Source organism: Oryza brachyantha, chromosome 10, assembly GCF_000231095.2.
Source record: "Oryza brachyantha chromosome 10, ObraRS2, whole genome shotgun sequence".
Lineage (NCBI taxonomy): Eukaryota > Viridiplantae > Streptophyta > Magnoliopsida > Poales > Poaceae > Oryza > Oryza brachyantha.
In genome coordinates, this window is record NC_023172.2 from 10,357,832 (window position 1) to 10,384,243 (window position 26,412).

At 45.4% G+C, this 26,412-nt stretch overlaps 5 protein-coding genes across 7 annotated transcripts; 4 read left to right on the forward strand and 1 right to left on the reverse strand.

Annotated features, from left to right (window-relative positions):
• Positions 1-1,582: 1,582 nt before the first annotated feature.
• Positions 1,583-2,724, forward strand: LOC102719239 (universal stress protein YxiE-like). The gene is made up of 3 exons (XM_040528440.1): positions 1,583-1,933; positions 2,044-2,272; positions 2,369-2,724. The coding sequence occupies exons 1-3, from the start codon at positions 1,717-1,719 to the stop codon at positions 2,481-2,483; spliced, it is 561 nt and encodes a 186-aa protein (XP_040384374.1). The 5' UTR covers positions 1,583-1,716; the 3' UTR covers positions 2,484-2,724.
• Positions 2,725-6,296: 3,572 nt separating this feature from the next.
• Positions 6,297-14,529, forward strand: LOC102719522 (soluble starch synthase 2-1, chloroplastic/amyloplastic). 2 transcript variants are annotated; one of them, XM_006662315.3, is made up of 10 exons: positions 6,297-6,658; positions 6,977-7,084; positions 7,233-7,457; positions 8,293-8,632; positions 10,569-10,633; positions 11,470-11,547; positions 11,624-11,734; positions 11,904-11,948; positions 12,377-12,550; positions 13,109-14,529. In XM_006662315.3, the coding sequence occupies exons 1-10, from the start codon at positions 6,533-6,535 to the stop codon at positions 14,063-14,065; spliced, it is 2,229 nt and encodes a 742-aa protein (XP_006662378.2). In that variant the 5' UTR covers positions 6,297-6,532; the 3' UTR covers positions 14,066-14,529. The 2 variants fall into 2 exon arrangements, with proteins under 2 accessions (XP_006662378.2, XP_015697437.1); XM_015841951.2 differs by lacking the exon at positions 6,297-6,658 and having other exon boundaries at positions 7,058-7,140.
• Positions 14,530-15,073: 544 nt separating this feature from the next.
• LOC102719803 (inactive protein RESTRICTED TEV MOVEMENT 2-like) lies at positions 15,074-17,068 on the forward strand. The gene is made up of 3 exons (XM_006662316.3): positions 15,074-15,125; positions 15,294-15,522; positions 16,586-17,068. The coding sequence occupies exons 2-3, from the start codon at positions 15,411-15,413 to the stop codon at positions 16,921-16,923; spliced, it is 450 nt and encodes a 149-aa protein (XP_006662379.1). The 5' UTR covers positions 15,074-15,125; positions 15,294-15,410; the 3' UTR covers positions 16,924-17,068.
• A 3,786-nt stretch (positions 17,069-20,854) lies between these two features.
• Positions 20,855-23,962, forward strand: LOC102720082 (FH protein interacting protein FIP2-like). 2 transcript variants are annotated; one of them, XM_040527948.1, is made up of 11 exons: positions 20,855-21,045; positions 21,185-21,297; positions 21,416-21,553; positions 21,638-21,793; positions 21,908-21,991; positions 22,229-22,275; positions 22,382-22,455; positions 22,591-22,649; positions 23,072-23,131; positions 23,315-23,395; positions 23,637-23,962. In XM_040527948.1, the coding sequence occupies exons 1-11, from the start codon at positions 21,018-21,020 to the stop codon at positions 23,688-23,690; spliced, it is 894 nt and encodes a 297-aa protein (XP_040383882.1). In that variant the 5' UTR covers positions 20,855-21,017; the 3' UTR covers positions 23,691-23,962. The 2 variants fall into 2 exon arrangements, with proteins under 2 accessions (XP_040383882.1, XP_040383883.1); XM_040527949.1 differs by lacking the exon at positions 21,416-21,553 and having other exon boundaries at positions 20,858-21,045.
• Positions 23,963-24,028: 66 nt separating this feature from the next.
• On the reverse strand, positions 24,029-24,845 carry LOC102720364 (22.0 kDa class IV heat shock protein-like). The gene is made up of 2 exons (XM_040527950.1): positions 24,692-24,845; positions 24,029-24,549 (listed from the first exon to the last, which is right to left on the reverse strand). Exons 1-2 carry the CDS (start codon positions 24,801-24,803, stop codon positions 24,047-24,049), a joined length of 615 nt encoding a protein of 204 aa, XP_040383884.1. The 5' UTR covers positions 24,804-24,845; the 3' UTR covers positions 24,029-24,046.
• Between the last annotated feature and the right edge of the window lie 1,567 nt (positions 24,846-26,412).

The following is a 26,412-nucleotide window of genomic DNA, read 5'->3' on the forward strand; positions in this document are numbered from 1 at the left end:
ACCTTGCCCCACATTGGTCAAATTGCACGAAATACCTTGCCCCACATTGGTCATGAGTGAGTAACAACCGACGGTTGTTGATCTTGCAGCACTGAAAACACCAGCATCAGGTGAGACTAGTTCCCGCGTCGTCTACTTTGTCTCGTGAAACTGTGATCGAGAAACAGTTCTAAAACCCTTGGGAGTATGGCATATAAATAGCTACCAAAATATCTAAAAAATAGATGAATAGATTAATATTAGATATATTAGTTCAAATATTAACAGAAATATCAAATATGTGTAAATATATGTATGTTATTTAGAGTTTAATGTATTATTTATGTTATAAATTACCTAAGTTATATTTGAGTTGGCGTGTTTGTAGAGTGGTGTATCTTATATTAACCTATTTTATTAATTTTAAAGGTTATTTTAATTGTTTAGATGGCATATGATAAAGACATGTAAAATTTTTAACGGTTTGCGCTCCCATCTTTTCACTTCTACTTATCCTTATAAACTTTTAAATTTCTAATATTAAATTTAAGTAGATTTTGTATTTTTTTAATTATATATAAATTTTTACTCATAATTTATTTTTTATTTACGAATATATATACCGCTTGGCCGAAGAAAAAAAATCAAACGATCATCCCATTAGGGGGTGTCTGGACAAGGGACTAATGTCTCATCGAATGTTTTGATATTTATTATAAATAGTAAACATAGACTATTAATAAAACTCATCCATAATCTTGGACTAATTCGCTAGACAAATTAATCCATGATTAGTCTATGTGATGCTACAGTAAACATGTTTTAATTATAGATTAATTAGGCTTAAAAAATTTGTCACGCAAATTAGCTCTCATTTTATAACTACTTTTATAATTAGTCTATGTTTAATATTTATAATAAATATCTAAACCTCCGATGTGACATGGAGAAAAAAAACACCTCTAGAATCCACGCCGGCGTGACAGTGTTAGGCAATGTTTAGTTCCCAAATTTTTTTCCCAAAAATATCACATCAAATCCTTAAACACCTAAATAAAGCATTAAATATACATGAACATTAAAATTTATTATACAGTTATAGAGGAAATCGTGAGATGTATCTTTTGAGCCTAATTATAACGTAATTAACCATAAATGCTACAGTAACCAACATGTGCTAATGACGGATTCATTAGACTCAAAAGATTCGTCTCTCGGTTTTCAGGCGGAATCTTAAATGTGTTTTGTAATTAGACTACGTTTAATATTTAAATGTGTGTCTGATACGACGTTTTTGCAAAAATTTTATACGAACTAAAAAGGCGTTACACTGCTACTAGTACCCGCCAATCTCCAGCTACCACCAAAAAGCGCTGTCACTGTGTGCCCTAGTGGCAGCAGTGAGAGACAGGCCCGCGACGTGGTCGAAACCGCGTGCCGAGCGCGCGGCGTGGCGGCTCGCCGCTGGCGAAACCAGGGCGGCGCGCCCGCCCGGTTTGCCACTTGCCGCCCCGATCTCCTGCTCGCACGAACGCCACCGGGGCCCCTCCGCGACGTTCTCATCCAAAGCGATCGCCTCCATCTCCATCACCACCGGCCGGCACGCATGCCAATTTCGGACTTTCGGTGAGCATAAATAGCCGGGCTTTGGAACTGATCCCGATCCACAGTCGCGCCCCCACTCCAATCACCTCGGCGAGATCACTCCAAGAAACCAAAGAATTCGCGGCTTGCTAGATGAAGGTGCTGGTGGCGGTGGACGACAGCCGGGGCAGCCACCGCGCGCTGGCCTGGGTGCTGGACCACCTCTTCTTCTTCCCCGCCGCCGGCGGCGACGGCCACGGTGAGGAGGGGCTGGAGCAGCAGGTGCCGCGGCCTGAACGCGAGGGGCCGGAGCTGGTGCTGGTCCACGCCATGGAGCCGCTCCACCACGTCATGTTCCCTGTCGGCCCAGGTCAGTCAGTTAGTCAGTCGTTGGTTGGGTGGGTCTCGCCGCCGCTGTGGCTAGCGCTAGCTCTGCTCTGGGTTCTTGAGGCTTACGTGCTCGACGGCGCGCGCGAGCAGGGTCGGCGGTGTACGGCGCGGCGTCGATGATGGAGGCGGTGCGGGCGGCGCAGGCGGAGAACGCGCGGAACCTGCTCGATAGGGCGAGGCTGATCTGCGAGCAGCGAGGGGTGGCCGCGGCGACGGCGGTGGTGGAAGGGGAGCCCCGGGAGGCGCTGTGCCGCGTCGCCGAGGACGCCGGCGCCGGGCTGCTCGTCGTCGGCAGCCGCGGCCTCGGCGCCATCCAGAGGTACACACACGAGACAAGACACATCGCATCTCGTCTCCTCCCTATATCCTGTTCGTTGTCAGTGATCGCTTTTGCGTTTCTTGGCGTCGTGCACAGGGCGTTCCTGGGCAGCGTGAGCGACTACTGCGCGCACCGGGCGAGCTGCCCGATCATGGTCGTCAAGCCGCCTCCCGACGACGAAGACGACGACGGCCCACGGACGAGCAGCTAGTAATGGGCCGCCATTACATCCGGCGGGTCAGGGTCAGCTTAGATGGGAGAGATGGCGGCGCGGCGGGTCTCAGCTGCGCTGTTCTTGCTGAAGCGGCGTGAATAATGAACTTTGCGATCTGTGTTTTGCTACACCGTTCATGCAACTATTTCTAAAACTCAATTATACTCCTGTAATGGTTGTGTTATATGGGTGTGCGTCTTTTTATAAATAATAAAATATTATCTGATTTTTATAGTTATTTTATAGTCAAATGATAAAATTAACTGATATAAAATTGAAAATCTACTTACACATGTGAGATGATAAGTATTGACAATAGTTACTGTTTATATGTTAATTTACTGACCATTTTTTTTTAAAAATATTGTGTATATATAAAATATATTATATTGATAATATATGACGTACAAATCTATAATAATATAACTTTTACTAATTATGAACAAAATAATTTAAATACTATTAATTGAAAAAGCTAAAATAGTAATGATCAACGATGACATGAATGAAGATGGAGAAAGTACTGATTAGCATGTTTGTTTACTTAGTTCAGAAAGTATATCTGCACAAGCTCGGAAATAATCCTTAGGTCGAAAGAAAACCTATACAGGCCCTGTTTGGTAGAGGTGAGAGGGTAGTACATGATTAATTAATTATTTAAAAATATAAAATAGATTAATATAATTTTTTAAAACAACTTTTTTATAGAAAATTTTTTACATTATTTAATAGTTCGGGAAGCATACATAAAAAGAACGAGAGTTATAAAATATCCAGTGGGGGCTGCCGAACACGACCGTAGTATAGTAGTAGATTTGAACATTATAGGGCCTATGGGGAATGTACATGAAACTCCGAAATTAATAGGTTACGAAGTTCTAGTCCCAACTGCAAGATACTCCCTGTACAAATTCATTCTCAACTTGGAAGAAGAAAATGCAGTGAGTGCGACCAAACCAAAAGCGAACTATCTAATCCCTTCAGGGATGTAATCTTGTTTATTCAAGAGCCATCTAAATAGTTAAAAGAAGTCTTACATAAATTGACAACACTTACGCATATCATTCCACGAAATCTTAAGTTTGAACTCAAACTTACTTGTCGAGAGATAAAAAAGGACAAGTCAAAATGAATGAACAGTACTGTGTATTTGGATTCCTTGAGTTGAATGAAACTTCCTATTCACACCTAAATTTCTCTCTTTTTTTCCTCAATGTGTAAATTGATTCTGAATCGTATTAAATTTTCTATAAATTTTATACGAGAAAAGATCCTCTTAGGAGATCAAAATCCATTTCCCAAACTAACGGTACTTTTTCCTTTTGGCAAAATATGAGTGCAACGGCTCTCCTTTTCACATTTATGCACAAACACAAATCATATTCATAAGCAACTTGACAAAATATCTCAAGCGTTTGAACTTTTGCCCTTCCAAATAATGGAAAGGAGCAAGTTGCCACGTTTCATCACCCACTTCTTGATCAGAGCAAAAAACACACCAAAACGAAAATACCCTGTCAAAAAGAAAAAAAAAACAACAACAACAGGAGCCGTTGAGTTGTCGCCATTTATCAGCAATAGCGGCAGTCCGGGTTGTTCTTGCTGCAACCTACAAATTCCCTTGGCGATGGCATCAACTCCTTAATTTTCCAGCATGTGTTGTTGCCAAAGATAAGATCTTGGGCTTTTGGCATCTATCTATGAAGTTTATTTAACACGAAGCCTTTAAGCAACAAAAAAAAAAAGAGTAGAGTTGAACAAAAAAAAACACCCTGTCAAAGAGAAAAAACAACAACAGAACAAAATGTTCTCACCATTTTTCAGCATTAGCGGCACTCCGGGTGGTTCTCGCTGAAACCTACAAAATGATACCATCTATTATTTTTTTTATGATTTATCAAACAAAGCCGTTTTAAGAAAATAATGTGCATGTTAGTAAACATAAATAATGTTTTATCTAGTGTCCATAATATTTTAGTCACTCTTCTTCCAATTGATCGATTAAACCTTCATAGACACCTCTTAATTTTTACATACAAATGCTAGCATCAAACATGCAATCTATTTAGTTGATGAAATTGGATACCAATCAAATGCTATATTTGAGCATAAGTAAGAAAGAACCGGTCTCCAACTTAAGAGCAAGGTTAATAATATAGCCAATAAGATGACTATAGGACTTCTGATAGCTTTCTTTTAGCCCATCCATACAGTAGTTAACTCTTCATATTAATGCAAGACCCACATATCACTCTCACAGAGTTTCTTGGTTCTGGTACACGAGCTGACTACAAGCTTACAGCCCGCTTACACTCTCTCATCTCCTCTCTTCTCCACATAAGCATTTAGCCAGTTTATAGCCTGCTATTATACTTGCTCTTAGACCTCCACCATGCTGCATTGGAGGACACTGCTTAGCCCCTCTTTCTTATTGGGTCTTGATCTCGCTGTCGTTTTATAACCTAATAGATGATCACCCAACCTCATCGATGAGCTTTGGTTGTCAATATCAACCTTTTCGTTTTGGGACAATATCTCAATTCATAGTACCACCCAATCTACCATTGGTTCCCTCCGTCCTCGTCGTTCTACCCATTTGACATTTCAAACCACCCACTGAATTTTTTCTCTCTGACACGATTAATGTAGCTGCCAACTGACTATTACTCGTTGTTCATTTCTCGGTTGCAATTCACAGTGTCATTGTAGTTTGCACAAATAAGAAAAACCGAATTCAAGCGCATGCTCCATTTCCACTCTCCATTTCTCTGGCAATTGGATACAAGACTTTCAAACTGGAGAGTAAACTCTAAAACTTGTAACATGATTCTAAAGTATTGTGATCTTCTACAGGTAGTACTATTCACTGATATGTTTTTTTTAAGTGCAAATACTACCAGGTTTTACCTACTAGTTTAATTTTAATAGAATAGTAATAGTAATTACAGAGCAAGTTTACACCGACAAAAATTATAAAGTTTGTAACCAGGAAGCAACAAAATATTTGAGGAGATCTTTCATCCTGCAGAGATGCAGGTTTCTTGCTTGAAGCATATGAGCCAATTATCCACCAAAACTGGAGTGTTTCTAAAGATAAGAGCATTTCTCTGTTTCCAAATATTCCAGCACGCGGCCTCAAAAAAAAATATTCCACCACGCAATTGACACAATTTCCATAAAGCCTTTTCTACCAAAAGAAGCCCTCGTCCGATTGATCATTTGGTGCAGCTCAATGTTAGCTCTCCACTGAAAACCAATTCTGTTCCAAAACAAATCAACTTTTCAGTTTTTAGATATAATGTTTAACTCTTCGTCTTATTTAAAAAAATTTTACGATTAATAATTTTATTTTTATTAGATGATAAAACATAAATAGTACTTTATGTGTGACTAATTCTTTTAAAAATTTAAATATTTTTTAAATAAGACGGATAATTAAATGTTTGACACACCAATCAAAAAATTAATTTTTTATAGGACAAAGGAGTAGACCACGTTTCAGTGAACAGCAGATGATCTCATCTCAAACATGAACCGCAGCCCATCCAATCCAGCTCCACAGCAACCCAATCATCACAGAGAGGGCCAAAAAAGGAAAAGAAAGGGGGAAGGCAGGGGAAAACAGGACAAGGAAAGGTGCAAACCTGGCACCAGGTGCTCCCAGGTGCAACAGTGCAAGGCGAACACGCGCCACACGTTGCCGCTACACCTTCCACCTCAGCAAGCCCCCCTCGTGGCCACCAGCAACTTGGCTTTGCACCCCGCATCCCGAAAAGAAAAGGTAAAAAACAAAAAAGAAGAGAGAAGAGCAAATAGATAGAAAAAAAAGGAAAAAACCCACCCAAATCAAAACGTGTAAACTCAACGGGAGTCCTCCTCGCGAGGTCGAGTGGAGTCGACCACCTTCTTCTCCTCCACTCCCAGTCCCACCCTCGCCCACAAATTCGGATCGCCGCCGCCGCCGCCGCAGTGGGAGAGGAGAGGGAGAGGGTTGGCGTGTGCTACGGTGGTGGCCAGCGGAGGAGTGGAACCAGGAGTGAGCTCCAATGGCGGCGGCGGCCGCCTCCTCCCTCCTCGCCCCCGCGGGATCCTGCTACTCCCCCGGATGCCGCAGCTGCTCGGCTCCCGGAGGCGTCCCCCTCCGCCGGCCTATTACGGCCGCGCCTCGCCCTGTGAGCTCCATCCCCCCACCCCCACCCCGCCCCAAGCCTCCCTTGTCTCTCTCGTACCTTTCCACTCTCGCGCGCGCACTTCTCAGTGCTCACTGTATCACTCTCTTCCTCTCGAATCGAGTGGATGGTCGTTGATTTGGAGGTCCGTCAGCCTAGAATGAGAACCAGCACTTGCGAAATATCAAGCATAAGACGTTTATCTTAATTGTTGATCTAATTGCTTTGCATCCTCACTCTCTAATGCGCAGTTGAAATCATGCCCTAGGTCAGAATTTTAGAAAAAAAATTCTGAATATTGTACTCATGTTTGCTGCACAGGCTTGGCCAGTGCCGAGGCGAAGCAGGTTGGAGCGGGGGCGTGTGGAGGCCCAGTTGGCAGCCGCACGCACCAGCTGCCGAGCAGCACTGCAATGGCTGTCGTCCATGGTGAGCCATCAGGAGTATTATTTTGTTTACCTGTACAATCATCCTGGAAATCCTAGGTTTGCCACTTATTGCAACTCAGATCGAGTCACACCAGCGAGCATGTTGCAGATTTCTGTGGGCTTATACAACGTCTGTTTGATTCCTCTAGGCAAGCTCCCACGGGAGTGTTGGTTATGAGTCGCCGGTAGTGTTCCCAGGTTTGACCAAACCAAGGTCAGACAGGTGTTTATTCGCTGCTGTAATGGTCAGCAACACAGGGGATCAAGTTGGTGACGGCAACGATGATGAAATCAATGTTACCAACGAGAAGCTTCGTGCCGTCATCCGCAAGAGCAAAGAGGTGCTGGAGATCCACCGGAATCTACTCGAGAAGGTATCTGTTCTATAAGTTGTTGCTGGAACAAATGTGTCTCTCAATCTTAAAATAAACTGTCTATTTAAAGTAATGATTTAGCAGGTTGCCACAAATCCACATCTATTGATGGAACTAAATAGGTTGTATCGTTTGTTTGTGTGGTTTGTGACCTCCTTTCATATATGTACACAATTTTTGGGTGCAGGCACATAGAATAAAGCATTTGAAAAACATAAGATTACTTTGAACAATATTGGTATTGGATCACCTATAAGCTCTCTTGTACAGGAAAGTGATCGTGCTAGTCAGACTTTACCCACATACACGCTGTTAGGGCATTTCCTTCCACTGTTGAGCTGACAAACCTTTTAGTCTCCATTATCTAAAAAACATACCAGTGTTGGATTTTACAGTGTATATCAGCATGAGATGGGTTGCAAATCTGAGAACAAGGTTCATAATGGCGATGGAGGCTCTGTTAACACCAACAGTGAGGTGCTTTGCACCATGTTGCATTGAAGCAATTAGTTATGTATCCTGCTGAAGGGCCGATGTACGGAGTGTACCACACAATGTGTCCTTTCATATATTCTTTCTGAATATGAAATGTTACTGAATACAGAGTTGGTAATGTATTAAAGTTAATACATAAGGTGATGAAAAAGGCAACTTGTGAAAGACCTTGAACTGCAACTTTTTTCTTATGATAATTTTGCATTTACATTTATGCATGTTTCTGGCAGTTCACATTGAAACATTACTATTTACTATATGAAAGAGTTCTGCTCCTCCTCCTCTATTGTTTACTGAAATATGATCGCTTTGAATTATGATATGTGGCCAACTTATTCAGATATCAACATCGGAAAGGAAGAAGCTCACTTCAATTATAGAGGACAGTTCTATTTACAATGAGCAAGATCCATTCGGTCAAAGTGATAGGTATTTTTCTCATCTGGATGAAGTTCCAGGTGATGATGAGTTTGGCTATGGCGTACAGATGTACCTTGATAGGCATCCAGATCAATCTGAAGGTGCTTCAGCTCAGGATTATGTGGCACAACTAAATCAAATAAGTGATATGGGGCAGTCAGTCGCTGAGGGCACAAGTGCTGATCCATCTGCTTCATCTGTTGTAGACCTTTTAAATATCATATTGATAGCAGCGGAGTGTGCTCCTTGGTCGAAAACAGGTGAGTTCATAATAGCTGCATACCTTCTAAGTGTTTCAATTCCTTGAAAGGGCATCGCTTATTTAACCTAGTACCTGTAAGTTGGCGGACTGGAGGGTGTGTGGGCTAACATCCAAATACAATATTACATGGTTACATTTGCTGTGCCAGTTGATTTAATTTAAGGATATTGTTTGTGTTCCTATACAAAATGTTCTGGGTTGCTTACTGTAGGTTATTTGCGTTCTATTCTAATTTTCAGTTTTTTTCACACCTTGATGATTCCATAACATAAAAGTTATTGTTAGATAAAACTACATCTCCACACTGTCAGCACATTAAGTTTCTAGTGACAAATGTATGTAGTTTCTTTTTAATTTTTAGATAAAGGAAGTGGTGAATGTAGTTTCTATGTATTCATGCATTGATTTTGATCAGTCATGGACTCATGGTCTAATGCTCAGTAGGCCTTTTCATTTCTTGATAGCAGAAGGAAATATTTGTTCCATTCAGATAGGTCACAATTGACAACTTTGACCTATGACCTGAAGCTTCACACTTGAGTCACAGTCCGACGATTGAAAGATTGGGATTCTATGGGTTTTACTTGGGTGTTGGGGAGGACATAGATGTAGATAGAGTCATTTCTGCATGTTGTCGAAGAGCTTTCATGCTATGTCTTATATCATGAATTTTCATGCAATGTGTCAACTAGTCAATATCCCAAAAACTGATCTAATAAGTAAAAATGCATCGATGTCCATGAAAACTACTCCCTCCATGTTTTTTATATGACGCCGCTGACTTTTGGATCTACGTTTGACCGTTCGTCTTATTAAAAAAATTGTTCAAATATGCAAAATTATAAGTCATACTTAAAGTTTCTATAATAATAAATCAAATTATAACAAAATAATTAATAATTCTATAATTTTTTTGAATAAGACGAATGGTCAAACGTAACTATAAAAGCCAACGGTGCCATATAAAAAACATGGAGTATATAGGTCAAAGTAATATTTCTCTTGAATTGATTTTCCAAGACTTGAAGCATATGCACCGGCTATTTGCAAATATTACTGAGCATATTGCACCTGCTATTTGCTATTAGAACAATTCATGCAATAGTTGGCTATAGTTAGCCAAAGCACTCCATGAACTCCTTAGTAGGTCTTTGCCTATAGTTGGCTAGTCCTTGGTTTGCTTTTTGGGGTTATTTTGGATCCCTCTCTTTATAATTATTTCTCTTCCTCTTAATGAAATGAAGTGCACTTCTTCTGCCTTTTTTTTTAAAAAAAACAATTCATGCTATACATTACATAGTCACAGGCTAATCAATTGTTTTAACTAGATACACCCATAAACCCCCAGGAATATACTGCCTTGGCCTTGGAAAGCCATTCTAGAGCTCGATTTGACTGATAGTTCCATGCCTGAAGCCCCCAAAAGAACAGAAGTTCCGGTTTTATTTATGTTAGGAGTATCATTTTATTGATTATATTGATTTTAGTGGCCTTTTTTGCGCATGAGCTGGACCCACATGCCAACAATAGTCTTGAGTTCACCACAATGTTGGCCTAGGCAAGCATGAGCCTAACCAGGTCAGGTTGGTTTGCCATGAACAGCTCTAAATTTAACTCAATTACCCAAACTCGAGGTCCATCTACTAGCTTTCTAGTTGATAAAGGATGGTGAATGGAAAATTGTCGATATAAATTTAGGGACTGGGATAAGTGACCCAATTACTGTAGCTGATGAGAGGGTGACCTTTGTATGTGGGACGAAGGGAGGCAGTGGTGGAGGCATGTGCTTGTCCACCTTTTTTGGGGGCTGCAATGCAAATCTATTTTTATATAGTAGAACACTGCAGTGCATGGTCTCAAGTATAAATACATCGCTCACTTTCATTCGCCCCCACCCCTCCTCTGAGGCTCTGACATCTATCAATCTCCTGCAGGTGGACTTGGAGATGTTGCTGGAGCTTTGCCAAAGGCTTTGGCCAGGAGAGGTCACCGTGTCATGGTATTTTTCAAATAAGCCTTCTCGTATTAATGTTTTTGGATGGACTCAGTAAGCTACTCACATTTAATAAGTTCTACAAGTCAACTTGTGGTACAAGCAGCATCAGATGGCATTTGAATTTACAAAGAAGTTCAATAGCTACATAAAGTTGAACAGTTACTTAGTTTGACTTGATAGGAGTAACAAACCTCAGTAGGTAAGAAACTCGCAAGTAATCAGCTGTGGAAAAATTGTTGTACAACCTTGTCATATAGAATGGAGTCGCTACAGAAAGAGTGGATGCATTGGAAGAATTGGGATGTCAGCAGAACTCCCCATATTCCCCATTACATGAATTGGCGTGAAAATATACAGGCAAATTTCACGACACAACATGTTGGCGAACAGGCACATATACTAGAAATTAAAAGACCTAAATGCTGAGCGGTACACCTTTGTATTGGGGCTTTCTGTATAGTAATTGTAAATACAGAGTAGTTTCCTGGGCTTGAAATAACTCTGGTTCTACATCCATAGTTCTAACCTAAAACACTTTATTTTGGGAGAACATCTTGCGTAGATAAATAGTTGAAACTGAGTGATGCAATGCAAGTATTTACTTGTAGGAAGAGGAAATATTGTAGTTTTTTAAGTACTGTGATGCAAATTGGCACCTTTTCAGAGTCCTTAGGTTGATCTCTTGTATGTGTTGCTTCTGCACACAACAATAATTTCGCCTAATTGGCACTATAAACTAATATTTTGGTTGTTACATTTATTTTGGTGCTTGAATAGGAAAGATGGCATTGCTTTCTTTACTTGAGTAGTAACTTGCAATGGGTGTGCATATTTTATAGGTGGTAGTGCCAATGTATGAAAATTATGCAGAACCTCAACAGATAGGAGAGCCAAGGAGATACCAGGTCGCAGGGCAGGTATTTCTCTAGTCATGTCGTGACAACTTTTAATATATTCACTATATTCTCTTTTGAGGCTATTTACTTTGTGCAGGATATGGAGGTAAATTATTATCATGCATACATAGACGGTGTGGATTATGTTTTCATTGACAATCCTATCTTCCACCATGTCGAGAATGACATTTATGGTGGAGACCGAACAGTAAGTAATGGATTATTCTTGCAATTTACCAATTCATTGCATGTTTGGCAATAAGAAAAATTGAGATGAAAAATTTTGTTATGTAGTACCATGTAGTAGTCAGTGATCTATCTTTCTTGCCTTCTTAAGTTGTTTATGCTTAAAGCTAAGATTTTAATTTTCTCTGCAGGACATCTTAAAACGAATGGTTTTGTTGTGCAAAGCGGCTATAGAGGTAAATAATTGCTCATATGTCAAGTATAACATGTGCCACACCATGCAAAAACACTCCAATGTAAATCATCAGTTGCCACTATTTGGGAGTGGCGAATCCTCACGTCCCCATCTACATCACATGTCTGGTTTCACATTCAACGAGCTGTTGCAATAGAATTGAAGCCATGGCTGGGTCTTAGGGAGTTATAGGCTGAAAATCTTCTTTATTGTTTAGGCTCTATCTTTCATTATTCCCCAGGATGTAATCTGGTGCCTTGGCTTACATTTTTTATGCACAAAAGCAAGATGGGTTTGCCTTTGCTTATTGATCTGTTCGAGCAGCTTGATATTTTATTGAAGGGGATATTTTAAATTAAAGTACCACTAAAATGTTATGCTGTTCTATCTTCCTTATATGCTTTTGATACATATCGTTACCTTGCTTAGGTTCCATGGTATGTTCCTTGTGGTGGCTTCTGCTACGGAGATGGAAATCTTGTGTTCATTGCAAATGATTGGCATACTGCACTACTGCCTGTTTACTTGAAGGCGTACTATCGTGACAATGGTTTCATGATATATGCCCGTTCTGTTCTTGTGATACACAATATAGCACATCAGGTATTTGTTTTTCTTGTTGATCTTTAACTTTCATGTGTGATATGTGTTTGTGTTGCCCCATTGAATCACTTACTATTCTTGTAATTAATGAATTATTTCTGGCAGTTCATGGAAAGTTAAGCATCTATATAATGAATAGACCAATTTAAAGGATCATATAGTCCATTTTTAGTCCTTGGGGTCAGATACATGTCTCATGAACTTATATCTAGATTCATTTTTAGTGTTTAACTTATCCTTTCCACAAAAGTAAACCTTTTTAGTTGAGCATTGGAGATTTCAGATTCATCATAATTCATGCACCATAACGTTGGGTATCTGAAAAACTAAATAGATATATCATGCAAACAATGGACACAATACAACACTAAATAGATAGTTTTGTAGAAGTCTGGCATGTTTCAAACTTTCAATTTATAGATAGATTACAGCTTCTGTTTTGTTGTCTTCTGCTTTCTGTTGAGCAATCTAATGGTGCCTGTACTGAAACTATGTGCTTGTTTGCTTCAAGGTACCTGTTATTTTGTTGATATTAAGTTTATTAATTTCACTTTTCAGGGTCGTGGCCCATTGGACGACTTTAGTTATCTTGATTTGCCAGCTCATTACATGGATCATTTCAAACATTATGATCCATTTGGAGGTGATCATCTAAATATATTTGCGGCTGGTATTAAAGCTGCCGACCGTTTGCTTACTGTTAGCCATGGTTATTCATGGGAGCTCAAAACAGCTGAAGGTGGTTGGGGGCTTCATGGGATCATTAATGAAAGCGATTGGAAATTCCAGGGCATTGTAAATGGTATTGATACAACTGATTGGAATCCTAGGTATGATATCCACCTAAAATCTGATGGGTACACCAACTATTCTCTAGAAACAGTTCAAACAGGTAAACAACAATGCAAGGCAGCACTACAAAAGGAACTTGGTCTCCCCGTTCGTGGCGATGCTCCCGTCATTGCTTTCATTGGACGACTAGACCATCAAAAAGGTGTAGACCTTATAGCAGAAGCAATGCCATGGATTGCTGGCCAAGATGTACAATTAATAATGTTGGGTACTGGACGGCAAGACCTTGAAGATACACTGAGGAGGCTGGAGAGCCAACATTATGATAGAGTTAGGGGATGGGTTGGTTTTTCTGTCAGATTAGCTCATCGAATGACAGCAGGGGCTGATATATTATTGATGCCATCAAGGTTTGAGCCATGTGGATTGAATCAGCTCTATGCCATGATGTATGGGACTGTCCCTGTAGTCCATGCAGTCGGTGGTCTTCGGGACACCGTGGAGCACTATAATCCCTATGAGGAGTCCGGACTTGGTTGGACTTTTGAAAAGGCCGAAGCAAACAGAATGATTGATGCACTAGGGCACTGCTTGAACACATACAGGAACTACAAGTCTAGTTGGGAGGGACTCCAGAAGAGAGGGATGATGCAAGATCTAAGTTGGGACAATGCTGCTAAGCTCTATGAAGAAGTCCTCCTTGCTGCCAAGTATCAATGGTGATCAGTCCAAGAACCCGTCCATGATTGTTCAGTCATTCAGAATGATCGAAATGTTTTGTCGTGTCAGCTGCTCAGGTGCAGCCATTAGCTAGTTCATGCCTAGCTATTCATCTTGCCGTGATTTGGATCAGCAGAGTTCTCTTGTCAGATCTCACATCATTTTCAAGAATGAACGTCATGAATCTACTTCCGAGATGAATACAGCAGCGGCAGATGGATTTGTTGGAACAAAGCAAACGCATGGAAGATCCAGTCGTCTCCCAGCATTCACCCGGAGAGGCTACCAGCTTCATTGTTTGCTCTGTCCACTGGGTAGATCGTTGAGCTCGGTGAGATGCTTTAGTACAGCAGAATAGCAGATAGCAGGCAGATTAGTTCTCCTTCCCCCAAGCACTGAATGGTTCAGCTGTACTTCTTTTTAGGCTCTTGTTGTCCAGTTATTCAATTTTAGATGATTATCCCCCCCCCCCCCCCCCCCCCCCCCCCCCCGGCGCAAAGTTACCGTCAGTGTTTCCATTGGACTTGCTGAGGAGCCCATGGCGCCTTTCTCTTGTGCCACGAAGAGCCCACTTTTCTACATGTAGTTATCTAAATTCGTATAGAAAAATGAAGCCTTTTTTTTTTGGGGATGGAGGGAATGCTTGGGAGGTCCTGACTTGGGGTGGGGTCTTGGGCAGAGTTTACAATTTTGGAACGAAATTCCCGAAATTCTGGGCATTTCAGTTCTGTAGGTGCGATCCGGTAGCGGTATTTTTTTTAAAAAAAATCTCGAAATGATCATTTATTCCCTGGTACAAAAAGTATTTACCGAAACTGCAAACCCTGGTATTGGGTGAATGGGTGTTGACTGGTGAGGCAACTCTGTCCCTTGGTACATACGCAGATACGCTTCACGCAGACTCCTCGTCTGGGGATGTCCAGGGGCACATGAAAACGAGATTGCAAGTATGCAACGATCGTGTGCTGTGTGCATATATGCATACGCTTGCAAGCTCGCATGAGGTGGCTGCAGCAGCAAGCCTGCAACGCCGGATGCTTAACCCCGAGGAGATGGACGCAAGGTAAGGCATCTCCCTCTCCCATTTGCCTTGCCCACACAAGACACAACCTCTCCATTCCCCAGCCTGCAAAAATTCCTTCCCTACCAAATGGATTCTTCCATCTCAGACAGCCAGCCTCCGGTCCACGGCAACTCCCGTCATGTTACTTACATGTGTATATATGTGTAGCCTTCGACCTATGCATTGCAGATTCCTCAGGTATAGCCGACGCTACTGTTGCATAGCGAATTCCTCGATCGGTCTTGGAAGAGAGTGAGTCGAGCAGCAACAGCTCCGGCAGAAGACATGGACGCCGCCGCCGCCGCCGGCGGCCGCACGTACGAGGACTTCACGCCGCCGTACAGGATGGTCCGTGAGACACCGGCGCACACCCTCTCCGTCGATCTCTCCGGCAAAGGCAACGCCTTTCATTCCCCCGTCTCCAGTTTTTCATGAGTAGTCTTACCCGCTTGGGGTATTACATACATGTACTTTTGATTAGCTGTTCTTCGTCCTCCGTTATAGAATATAAGGGATTTATATTTTAGAACGGAGATAAGGAGTTGTGATAATTTTTTTTTTCAAAACATTCGTTATAGGGAAAGTCTTTCTTCTCCTTAGAGGAATTCAATTATTTTCTGCGTGTCAGCAAAATGGTTACAATTTTTTTGAAACGAACTATGATATATCATTCCATGACCGAACAGGTTTAAATTTGATTCTGACAAGTTGAAACCAAAGTAACAAATTTGTGTACTCCTACTTGTTTTTATCTCAGGATGTAGTAATTTTTTACTTCCTTTTGTGTGGATCAAATTTCAAATTGATTTTTGGCAGGATGATAGAGAACTAATAGTCCTATACCACTATTGTAATTTTTTTTAACAATTTGATTGGCATTTAAAACTTATAAACAAACAAACAAGGGGATATTACACCCTTCGAAGAAAAAAAAGTACCCTTTTATATATTAATAGATGATGCCGTTAACTTGAACATTCGTTTTATTTAGAAAAAAAGTACCCTTTTATATATTAATAGATGATCCCGTTAACTTGAACATTCGTTTTATTTAAAGCTTTTATACAAATATATGAAAATATAAGTAAATACAATCCTAACAAAAATAAATGTAAATGATAATTACTTAAGGTTTTCTTAACAAGCTAATAATAAAATGCACGTTAAAAGTCATGTCATCTATTAAAAAATAGCTTTTGCAAATTTATCATTCGTTTTTTTCTAAATTACAAGGATACCACTGAATTGACAATTACAGTGATATTTTTGTAATTTTCTAGTGGTAGTTTTGTAGCAAACTTGCAATTGTCCCATTAAAATACAAGGAAGCACGTTCTATACGCCACTTATGTTCTCGCAGGAAAAAAAATCTTTGTTGGTGGTAATTAAAGTATTAAACACGTCGTGCTTGACGGTGAATTAAGGAGCAAGCTTGTGACGCGTTGTTCCATTGTTTGCAGGGTACAAGAAGGAGCACATCAAGGTGCAGGTGGTCCACAGCCGCCGGAGGCTGGTGGTGAGCGGCGAGTGCCCCGCCGAGCGGTGGAGCCGCTTCCGGCTGGAGTTCCAGCTGCCCGACGGCTGCGACGACGTGAAGGGCATCCTCGCGAGGTTCGACAACGGCGTCGTCCGCGTCACCATGCCGCCGGCGAAGACGGCCGCCGGATCATCAGTGGAGCAGCGCCGCTGGTACCGGTCGCTCCTCCAGGAGCGGAGGAAGCTCGCGACCACCCTGTTCGGCGTGCTGCTCGCCCTGCTTAGCTTCGGCATCTACGTCAGGTACAGCGTCAAGCCATGAGCGGACACGGCGCAGGCACGCACGGCGCGCCGCCGGCGCGCGCCGTCGTCTTCGCTTGGCTTCTTCCCTGTGGTAGCGACGACGAAGACGAACTGGTGCTTCGTATGTTTCATCCATGTCGCATTGAATGAATGGAAGTGATGTCCCTCCCCTGGCAGCAGCTGAGCTGAGCTGCCTGCCCTGCTTTCTTTTCTAGTGTTCGCTTCCAATCAGTTTGGCCACGAGCTAGCTCCAGAGCACCAGCGCAGTAGCCGCGCCGCGCCGTGTGGCGTGGCGTGCACGAGCCGACGCGGCCACGTCGGCGCGCGGCCACAGGTCAGCGTGGACGCTTCCGGCGCGGCGCTTTCGCCCGGCGAGCCGATGCGGGCTCAGACGGCGCCGTCTATGACATATGGGCCCCGCAACCAATGTCGGTTGCGTGGCAGCTTATGATTGGGTACAATAACGGCTACGTCGTTTCAATTCTCGCATTCCCGCCGCCTCCCGGCCTCGCCGTCGTCGTCTTCCCTCGCCTCCTCCTCTCTCCCTCCCCGTCGTCCTCCTCCTCACCAACCTCCCCCCACCCCCCCCCCCCCTGTGCTGCGACGATATGCAGCCCATCACGCCGTCTGTATGGCCAGGCCGGGGCGTGGGCAGGGGCGGCGCCCGGCTCCCACCATCCACCATCCCGGCGGAGCCCGGTGGCGGAACGGAGGGGCGTGGAGGGCCCCTCGTTATCAACGTCAGCGGAGTTGCTACGCCCGTCCCCAAGCCCGTGAGTCCCCGAACGGACATGAGGCCGGTCGAGGACGAGCAGCACGAGGAGTTGGCGCCCCAGCTCGTCGGCGATGCCGTTGCGGTGAACGTGGAGCTCATCCTCTCCATTGCCGTGCCCCCACCGCCGCCACCGCCGCCCTTGGAGGCTCTCCGCGTCGAGGTCCCTCTCGAGGATGCTTGAGTACGTGCTGATGGGCGGCGCTGGCTTCTCCGACGACGACCGCCGCGGCCACCGCCTCCGCCCCAACCCTGAGATCAGAAAGAGCCACGACAAACACCAGCTTCTTGCAGGAAGACGGCCGCCGCCGCCGCCTCCCGACGTCCACGCCGACGAACAAGGCGGTCACTTGGGGGTTTTGTGCCATGTTTCTTTTCTTTCTTTAGGGATATATTCTTTCATTTGTTCCAGTTCTTGGTAGGAGTTCTTGGTATTAAACTGGAGATAGTTTTGAGATTCTTGAATTCGTCCCGATTCTGTGTAGCAAAATTGGGGAGAGAGATTTTCTGTGATTCTTGTAGTTATCTCAGTTCTTGTCTTTAGACTCGAAGAAAGAGAGAATTTTTGTTCGGCAATGGATTTGCATTCTCCCAACTTCTGTTAGTAAACTTAATTTTTGTTCTGAATTCGCCAACGCTAACGCGAGCGAAGAGGAACCGCGAACGCCAAGATCTTCCCGTTCCTCTGTTAGTTCCAGCCAGGTTCAATGTATCTAGGGTTTCGGAATAAGGCAGAGGGGGCAAGAGGTGGCCAGGGCGATGCAGCCATGCAGGGGGCCCGAGCCTCCCCCGGCGCCGCCGCCGGAGAGGAGGAGGTGGCCAACAGCCTGGCGGAGGAACAAGAGGCGGTCGGCGGCAGGCGCGCGCTGGAGGCCGGGATGGGCGTCGTCGTCGGCGGCGGCGGCGGAGAGGGGCCCACCGACGGTGAGGGATCAGGTCTAGTTTCTCTTTCCCCTTCGGCTTCGTTTTCTGGAAAATTTAACTATTTGGCACGGAGATAAACATTTCTAATATTTTACCACCATTCCATACGTGACATGCCAACTCAAGCTGTCAGCGTGGATGAGAGCGTGAAATGTCCGTTTTACCCTTTGGGGCCCACAAGACAGTGGCTCATATCTCTTTCTCACATGCGACGGGGCGGCCGGCTGGGGAGGGGTGGGCGCAGCCGGTGGCCTGGGCTGCGGCAAGGCCGGCAGCAGGCGCGCGCGCCGGGGGAAAGAGGTGTCGACATTGGGAGGCGAGGCCGGGCAAGGAGGTGATGTTGCTGTTATGTTGGTGTTGCACCGTCGAGCTAGGAGTACGCCGTCGTGTTCTTGTTGTCGTCTTAAGCCATGGCGTCCATGCTCTGCTGCTCCCCGGTGCAGCCGTTCGCGTCGCGGAGGAAGGTGCATGTGTGCCCGGCACCGCCAGCCGTAGTCGTCAGGGATGATCCCTCCTCGGCATCGGCGGCGTCGTCGTCGCCGGTGGGGTGATAGCGGTAGACGGTGCCGAGGCGTCGACGATGAGTTCCGCATCGACGAATAAGAAGAAGGCGGAAGCGACGAGGTGGAGGCCTCGTCGACCGACCTCACCTCGATGATGGAATCGTCCCTGTTGGTGTTGGCGGGGGCGCCGACACGAGAGGCCTTGCGGGCGGTGGTCTTGGACGGCGCGGCGGCTGCGGAGGCAGCCTCGGCATCGGCGAGACGGCGGTTCTCGGCCTTGCGGGTGGTGGCCTCGACGCGCTTCTTGGCGTCCTCCTCCCGACGGCGCGCTGCGCGTGACTTGGCTGCACGCCTCGGCTGCGCACGCTTGCCCGCTGCCCAGCTCGCCCCTGGCCGTCGCACCTCCGCCCGGTCCGGCCACCGTCCTCCCCAAGCCGCGCCCGCCGGCGCCACCTCCTTGCCCGGCCTCGCCTCCCAGGCCGCTGGCGGCGCCCACCCCTCTCTCCTCCCGAGAAATTGGACATTATGTCACTTCCAATTGCTGGTTTCTCCGAAATGCCACTCCCACTCCGTGGAATTGCATATTTAAAATGCCACTCGAAATCGTTACACACCATTTGTTTTGCCATTTTCTCCATTCCATTCACTTTCATTGGTTTTTCCTACTTGTACGGACGATAATGCCCCTGGTGATGAAGAGGCATCGGTTGCCGCTCTGTCATCTTCTTTCCTCCGATCTCAAGATTATTCTCCGTTTAGGGACATAGATGCCGTGGCTTGGCTCCGGCAACAGGATGCTGGGAGATCGACGGCACTCGCCCTAGTGTCCGCGGCATCCCCGGGCCACCGGTCCCACGCGACGGAGACGGAGACGGCGGCCCAGGAGATGATGAGCATGGAAGCCTAGACAGCCGGCGAGCGCCGGCAGGATGGGCCGGAGAAGTAGCACCAGACGAGGGTGCAGAGGTGGGTGAGGTTGACGACGGCGTCGAGGATGGTGCCCGTGAGGTTGGCATCTAGGAAGATGGAGAGGCCGATGACATGTCAGGTGGAGTCATCACAGTCGACATCGTACCAGTTGTCACCGGTCCCACGCGGCGGAGACGAGGAGCGGGCGGGAGAAGTCTAGGCAATGGACGCCGCCTCTTAGCGGCCATGCGAGCGTTAGAGGGAGCCCAGGAGATTGAGAGCGTGGCAGCGAGGAACTCGGGGAGGCCGAAGAGGAGGCATCCGATGGAGAAGGCCAGCGTGCAGAGGAAGATGCGACGGGAGGAGGTGGCCGACAGGAAGACCTCTCTTCATCAGCCAAGGGGCATTATTGTCCATCCGAGTGATAAAAACCACTAAAAATAGCTGAATTGGAGAAAATGGCGAAACAAATGTTGTGCAATAATTCAGAGTGACATTTTAAATGTACAATTCCACGGAGTGGCATTTTGGTGAAACCAACTATTGAGATTTGGGAGTGGCATAATGTCCAATTTTCTCTCCCTAGCCGCCCACCTCATCGCCCGTGAGAAAAAGATATGAGCCACCGCCTTGTGGGGCCCACAAAAGGTAAAACGAACATTTCACGCCCTCATCCACACTGGCAATGCGAGTTGGCATGCCACGAGTGCAATGTGACAAAATATTAGAAAAATTTATTTCTCCAATAACAAATATGTAAGTGCTATTATAAAGATATTTAGAGAGGTGCCATTCCTATCCGTGGCAAACAGTTAAATTCCCCGTAAATCCCCAAAGTTCCATAGGCAAGCGTGCGTGCGTGTGCTGTGCTGCTGTACTGTCGCGCTCCCTGGTCGCAGCTGCCTCCCTCGTCTCGGACGACGGCGCCGCCAACTGCCCGTCCGTCCGTTCCCCCTCCCCTCGCGGCCCGGCGAGGCGAGATCCGGATCGCGCCGCCACTCCGCCATGCAGCCGCCGATCCTCCTCAACATAGGTCCCGCCTCCCCCTCCCCCTCCCCCCTTCTCCCCATCTTCTCGTCTCTGTTCGATTCGCTCCAAAATGATTAGCTGGACGCCTCGCCGCACCGTCACGCGGCGGCGGCCGGGCGATTCCCTGTGTTGGAGGGGTGCAGGGGGTAGCATGTACGAGACGACGGCGGACACGCTCACGCAGCGGGAGCCCGGGTCGCTCCTCGCCTCCGTGGCCATGCACTCCGGCGGGGCGCACGGCCTCCCCACCACCACCGTACGTACCCGCCGCTTCGGCACTTTCCCTGCTGGGTTGAATTCGATTTCGCCGCGTGATTGAGCTGGTGTGCGTGCTTGTGTGTGTGTGTGCGCGCGCGCGGTCGCGTTCGTTGCAGGAGGGGGCCGTGTTCGTGGACCGCGACGGGGAGCTGTTCCGGCACGTGCTCAACTGGCTCAGGGACGGCGCCGTCCCCACGCTCGCTGACGCCGAGTACCGGCAGTTGCTGCGAGAGGCGGAATATTACCGGCTTCCTGTAAACGAGCAATGCATCGTGCTCTCTGCTTGGTGGTGGTTTTGACCCTAATTGATTTTGTTTTGGCCTGTTCTGATCTTCTAGGGATTGATCGATTGCATACACGAAAGAATTGAGGATGATAGGCTAGAAAGCTCTTCGGAGGCCGAGCTGACTCGCAAGGATGTGATCAAGTGTATCCAGGCTGATAAAGTACGGTTCAGAGGCGTGAATCTTTCTGGCCTTGACCTGTCCAAGCTTGTAAGCTCCTGGGAAGGTTCACTGAGTAGTTTGCCATATCTTGTTACTCAAATGCTTCTTGATAACCTGTGGTGAACTTGTTTGGATGTGCTTTGTTTTCCCTATTTTCTGCAGGACTTATCAGAAGTTGATTTCAGCTGCGGGTGTATTGAGGAGACAAAATTTTCATTTGCAAAACTTCACAAAGCTAAATTTGGGGTATGGAACGTGTACTGTGATTCTGGTATCAAACTAAGTAATATATTCTACAGTAGGCTAGATATCTGTTTAATGACCTTGTGATAATTCTTCATCTCCGAAGTTCTTATAATAGATGAATTACCTATTGTACATTTACTTCAACTGAGAAATGCTAATAATAAGTGAATTACTTTTATGTAAAGCTCTCGTGCGGAATGCTACTTAGGTAGTGAAACACCTATGTCTTCTGTGCAGGAGGTTCAGGCTTCTCGTTCTTCATTTCATAATGCTAATTTGCGTGAGTAAGAAGATTTGAAAGTCGCCTTTCCCCTGTTTTTCTTCTGCTTTAGGTAATTTTATTTTGGACCCTGGAGGTACTGTTAGCAATTACACAATATGAAATTGTAGGTGTGAGTTTGTAGGAGCAAATCTTCAAGGGTCTAATTTGGACAGAGCCAACCTTCAAAGTGCAAACCTACAAGGTACTTGACCTTTTTCTTTTCACATTTTACTTGATCACAGATTATTCTGTTTGTAATCTGCATGGTGGTATTCTTTTTCTCTATAATGTGTAAGCTAATCGGTAGTTGTGATATACTCTTGAACCTATTCTGCAGATGCATGCTTGATAAAGTGTAGCTTCATTGAAACGGATCTTCGTTCAGCACATCTGCAGGTTTGATAAAATACTCCATGATGTGCATGTACTCCGACGTGCTAACTGAAATTCTGTACTATTAACTACCATTTGCAAGCTTGCTGCGGCCAATTTCTGTACAATATAGGAGGCCTTTTTTTGGGTAATGATGAATTTGAAGGTCCCCCGGCCTCACCCCACCAAAAAAAAGAAGTTCTCTATTTACGATATCTAGTCTTTGTTTTGTTCTCTAGTTCTAATATTATATCATCTTGCATAATTGACCTATGGTGGTCATTTGTATAGCATCATATTGGTACTTTTTCCTGCTGTTCCACTTCACAATTTTTTTCCCGTGAACGTACTATTACTTACAATACATATATTATAGCAAGTTGAATGTTGTTCAGTTCCCATGGATCAACTTTAATACTACCTGTTCAATTTACATGGATTTTCAGAGTGCAGACCTTACAGGTGCCAATTTGACAGGAGCTAACCTTGAAGGAGCCAATCTGAAGGTGAATCATACTTTGAACATTTATGATACATTTGAGAAGATATCCTTATTGCTACTCATCTAGAATAGTTCTTTCAGTAAGATTTGACAATATCCAACTACCTTTGTATTGAGTCATTTGAAGTTATAATGCTTGAACAATCCCATTTAGATGGAGATAATTCTAAACAAGTATCCTTTTCAGGGAGCTAAATTGTCTGGTTCAAACTTGCAAGGTGCAAATCTTCAACGAGCCTACCTGCGGGAAGTTGATTTGCGTGAAACTGTATGTCCTACTTCCTATCACTCCACTTAATGGCAGCCAGTTCTCTATTTCTGTCTCATATATGAAAGAACTGGAAAGTCATCTATGGGATAAAAATGCACAACCTCCATAATTCTGTGCCTTCTTCTCCCTATTTTTAGACCATGCAACTATGCATTTACCTGATGTGGAATCATAGGTTTAATTGTTTCAGTAGTATAAGATTATTTTCTAAAATCTAATCCATGATTCCTTTGAACAGCAATTAACTGGTGCTAAGCTTGGTGGTGCAAATCTACTTGGAGCCATAAGATAGTACAACAGGGGAGGATCCATCTTTGTCGGCACTGTTTGCCAATGTTTGTCGGGGGGCAGTTAATTACAGTCGTCTTTGAATCTTGTACAATATTATCATTAGCCCACATCTCTAGTTCCTATGTACCACCAGTGATTTGCGACGTCACTCTGCCTAGTAGCAGTGGTCATGAAAGTTCAGCTTACGCATCGTCGACACAAATAATTCGATATTCGGAGCATCTGAAGCTCTCAATCCTGTTTATTTACAGCGATTTTATTCCATTGTATCCTCATCCACACACGAATGTACGTATATCTTGTTATTATGGAGCAGCGATGTAGTATTTGCGGTTGCACACAGGTGACGCGGTTGCATCACTTGTTCTTGGTCAGGCCACTGCTCGGCTTGATGCCGGAGAACGCGACGAGCCAGAGGAGGACGACGGCGATCACGACGTTGAGGACGGCCTGCCGGTGCTTGCTCAGCGCCCTGGCGAGCTGCCGCGCCGGGTGCCCGTCCCGCCTGGCCACGGCGCGGCCACCGGCGCTCCATCCAGCGGCGGCGGCGCCACCGCCGGTTTCTTCCTCCTGCAGCTCGTCCTCGTCCGGCTCAGCCATGCGCCGCCGCCGCCGCCGCTCGCCGGGACTACCGGTGGCGGCAGCGATGGTGTGAGGCACCTGGACGTAGAGGACGCCCTTGTCCAGCTGGACCTTGATCGCCGTCGCATCGCGCGCGGCGGCGCCGGGAGGGAGGTCGAACCGCTTGAGGAAACCGAGCCAATGCTGGCCGCCGGCGCCGCCATTGACGGCGCGCTCGCCGCTGATCCTGAGGCTCCCCGACGGCTCCACCTGGACCTTCAGATGGTCCTTGCTGAATCCTGCAACAACAATAGGCATATGCATATCTAACATCAGTTCTTAGCGGCAAAAATAGTTTGACCACCATACCTATTTTATCCCAAATGAACACAAAATACTACCATCTTCGTTCCAAAATACAGAAAATAGACGCATATATACCTGTAACGTCGAGGATGAGCGTGTCGAACTCATCCCCACGAATCCATTCGCTGTGTGGGTCGATTTCAGTGAGGATACGGGAGCGAGAGCGAGAAGCTGCTGCCTGATCCATTTCCTGTGCTGAATTTATGCTGTGCTAATTTGCTTGCCTGTGGTTCTTGGATGAGAGATGATGATCCGCCGTGCACAGCAAACCCGGTTATATAGGCGTTTTTTTTCCCGGGGGCAGTAAAAAATTAACTGGGACGTGAGATGGAAGACATGCCATGTCTGGTAATGGAGATGATCCTTCATGAAGGAAAGGAGAGGATACCTCACTTTGCCGACTAGCATGTATTGATTGGAGATCAATGGGGGCCCCAACTCCTCCTAGTAGCTATCTGTCTACTGGAGAGTTTTGCTTGCTTGTGGTGTGCAAGCCCCTTTTACACCTTTTTTCTTTTTATGGTATTTAGTATTATTGCAAATCTTTTCCTTGATCCTGAAGCTGAAGCTGATTCATGTCCTCCTTGTTAGGGCATCTAGAATGTTGGAAATTAAAAAAAAACTAAGATGGCTAATTAATGGGAATCCGCAGAGAGTACCCCTTTGAAATAAAAGATAATTTGGGGAGTTTCTGTAGCATTGGAATTCTACAGTTTTATTCCCCTAAAAGCCCTTTGAACAAAGTGCTCGACATCATTTGAATTTCTTTGGAATAGCTCAATGCAGGGAGATTTAATTTTTTTAACATTAAAATTTAAATTTTGGCATATATGTTGTTTGACTTTTTGTCTATAAAAGATCAAACATTCACCCCCCTCACCCTCAGGGATTTTTTTTCTTAAGTCTTTCTCTCGTCGGTCTATTCAAACTATCGAAAATGTTTTGGCGTGATTTTATTTCACCATTTCAATAGCTGTCAATAAACAATCAAGTATTTCTTTTTTACGTGATGAAACAACATCTGACTTTTTTTTTAAAAAAAAACGGACGTCTAATTTGTAGGGGATCCTTTACTATTCCCGAGTCGCCACTACAGTCTGGTTCGGCGGCTCATAGCATGGCCACAGGAGTGACATGAGGTTTTGTAGTATCGGTGAAGACGATCAGTCGCTGGATTAGGGCACCGGATTTAGCAATTTTGGAACTCGGTGAGTACTATATCACCATATTTATTTGAGTGGACGATATATAGAAATGTAATAATCTTTGTACATGCCGTGCTCTTCGTTTTTGGCATGTTCCATTAATCATTCAATCGGCTCTAGTTAAACATGGAAGCAGGCCAGCGGTCAAAAGGAGAAGGAAAATTTTACAAGGAAATCGTCGAGAGCGCTTTCCATTAATTCTCGCTGCAATCACGTACTTGAACAAGCCGCCTGCATATAAGACACGGCCACCCCATGCAAGGTTGCACACGCGCCGGTAGCGACAGCTGACAGATCACTCCGGCGGCGAGTCGACGACGACGACGCCGCCGCCGCCGCCCAGTCGGGTCTGCGTGCTGCCTGCGCTGCACGTACACGGGCGCGGCGCTATGCGGCTGTTCCATCTCTTCGCGGCGTGGCTGTTCCCCTGCGCGGTGTGCGCGACGGCGATGGCGCCGGAGAATGACGGCGCCGGCGACAGGGCGGCCGGGCCGTCGTCATCTCCGTCGGCGTCACCTTTGTCGTCGTCCTCCTCGATTGGAGACCGGCTCGAGTCCGGGATCACGTCGTCGTCTCCGGGGCAGCGGAGCC

Coding starts and splice junctions, on each gene's coding strand:
- LOC102719239 (XM_040528440.1), top strand. CDS start 1,717: ATGAAGGTGCTGGTGGCGGTGGACGACAGCCGGGGCAGCCACCGCGCG. Junction 1,934..2,043: donor CATGTTCCCTGTCGGCCCAG/GTCAGTCAGTTA, acceptor GCGCGCGAGCAG/GGTCGGCGGTGTACGGCGCG. Junction 2,273..2,368: donor GGCCTCGGCGCCATCCAGAG/GTACACACACGA, acceptor CGTCGTGCACAG/GGCGTTCCTGGGCAGCGTGA.
- LOC102720082 (XM_040527948.1), top strand. CDS start 21,018: ATGCAGCCGCCGATCCTCCTCAACATAG. Junction 21,794..21,907: donor GCCTTGACCTGTCCAAGCTT/GTAAGCTCCTGG, acceptor TATTTTCTGCAG/GACTTATCAGAAGTTGATTT. Junction 21,992..22,228: donor TTCACAAAGCTAAATTTGGG/GTATGGAACGTG, acceptor TCTTCTGTGCAG/GAGGTTCAGGCTTCTCGTTC.
- LOC102720364 (XM_040527950.1), bottom strand. CDS start 24,803: ATGGATCAGGCAGCAGCTTCTCGCTCTCGCTCCCGTATCCTCACTGAA. Junction 24,550..24,691: donor GCTCATCCTCGACGTTACAG/GTATATATGCGT, acceptor TTGTTGTTGCAG/GATTCAGCAAGGACCATCTG.
- LOC102719803 (XM_006662316.3), top strand. CDS start 15,411: ATGGACGCCGCCGCCGCCGCCGGCGGCCGCACGTACGAGGACTTCACG. Junction 15,523..16,585: donor CGTCGATCTCTCCGGCAAAG/GCAACGCCTTTC, acceptor CATTGTTTGCAG/GGTACAAGAAGGAGCACATC.
- LOC102719522 (XM_006662315.3), top strand. CDS start 6,533: ATGGCGGCGGCGGCCGCCTCCTCCCTCCTCGCCCCCGCGGGATCCTGC. Junction 7,085..7,232: donor TGCAATGGCTGTCGTCCATG/GTGAGCCATCAG, acceptor TGATTCCTCTAG/GCAAGCTCCCACGGGAGTGT. Junction 10,634..11,469: donor GGAGAGGTCACCGTGTCATG/GTATTTTTCAAA, acceptor CATATTTTATAG/GTGGTAGTGCCAATGTATGA.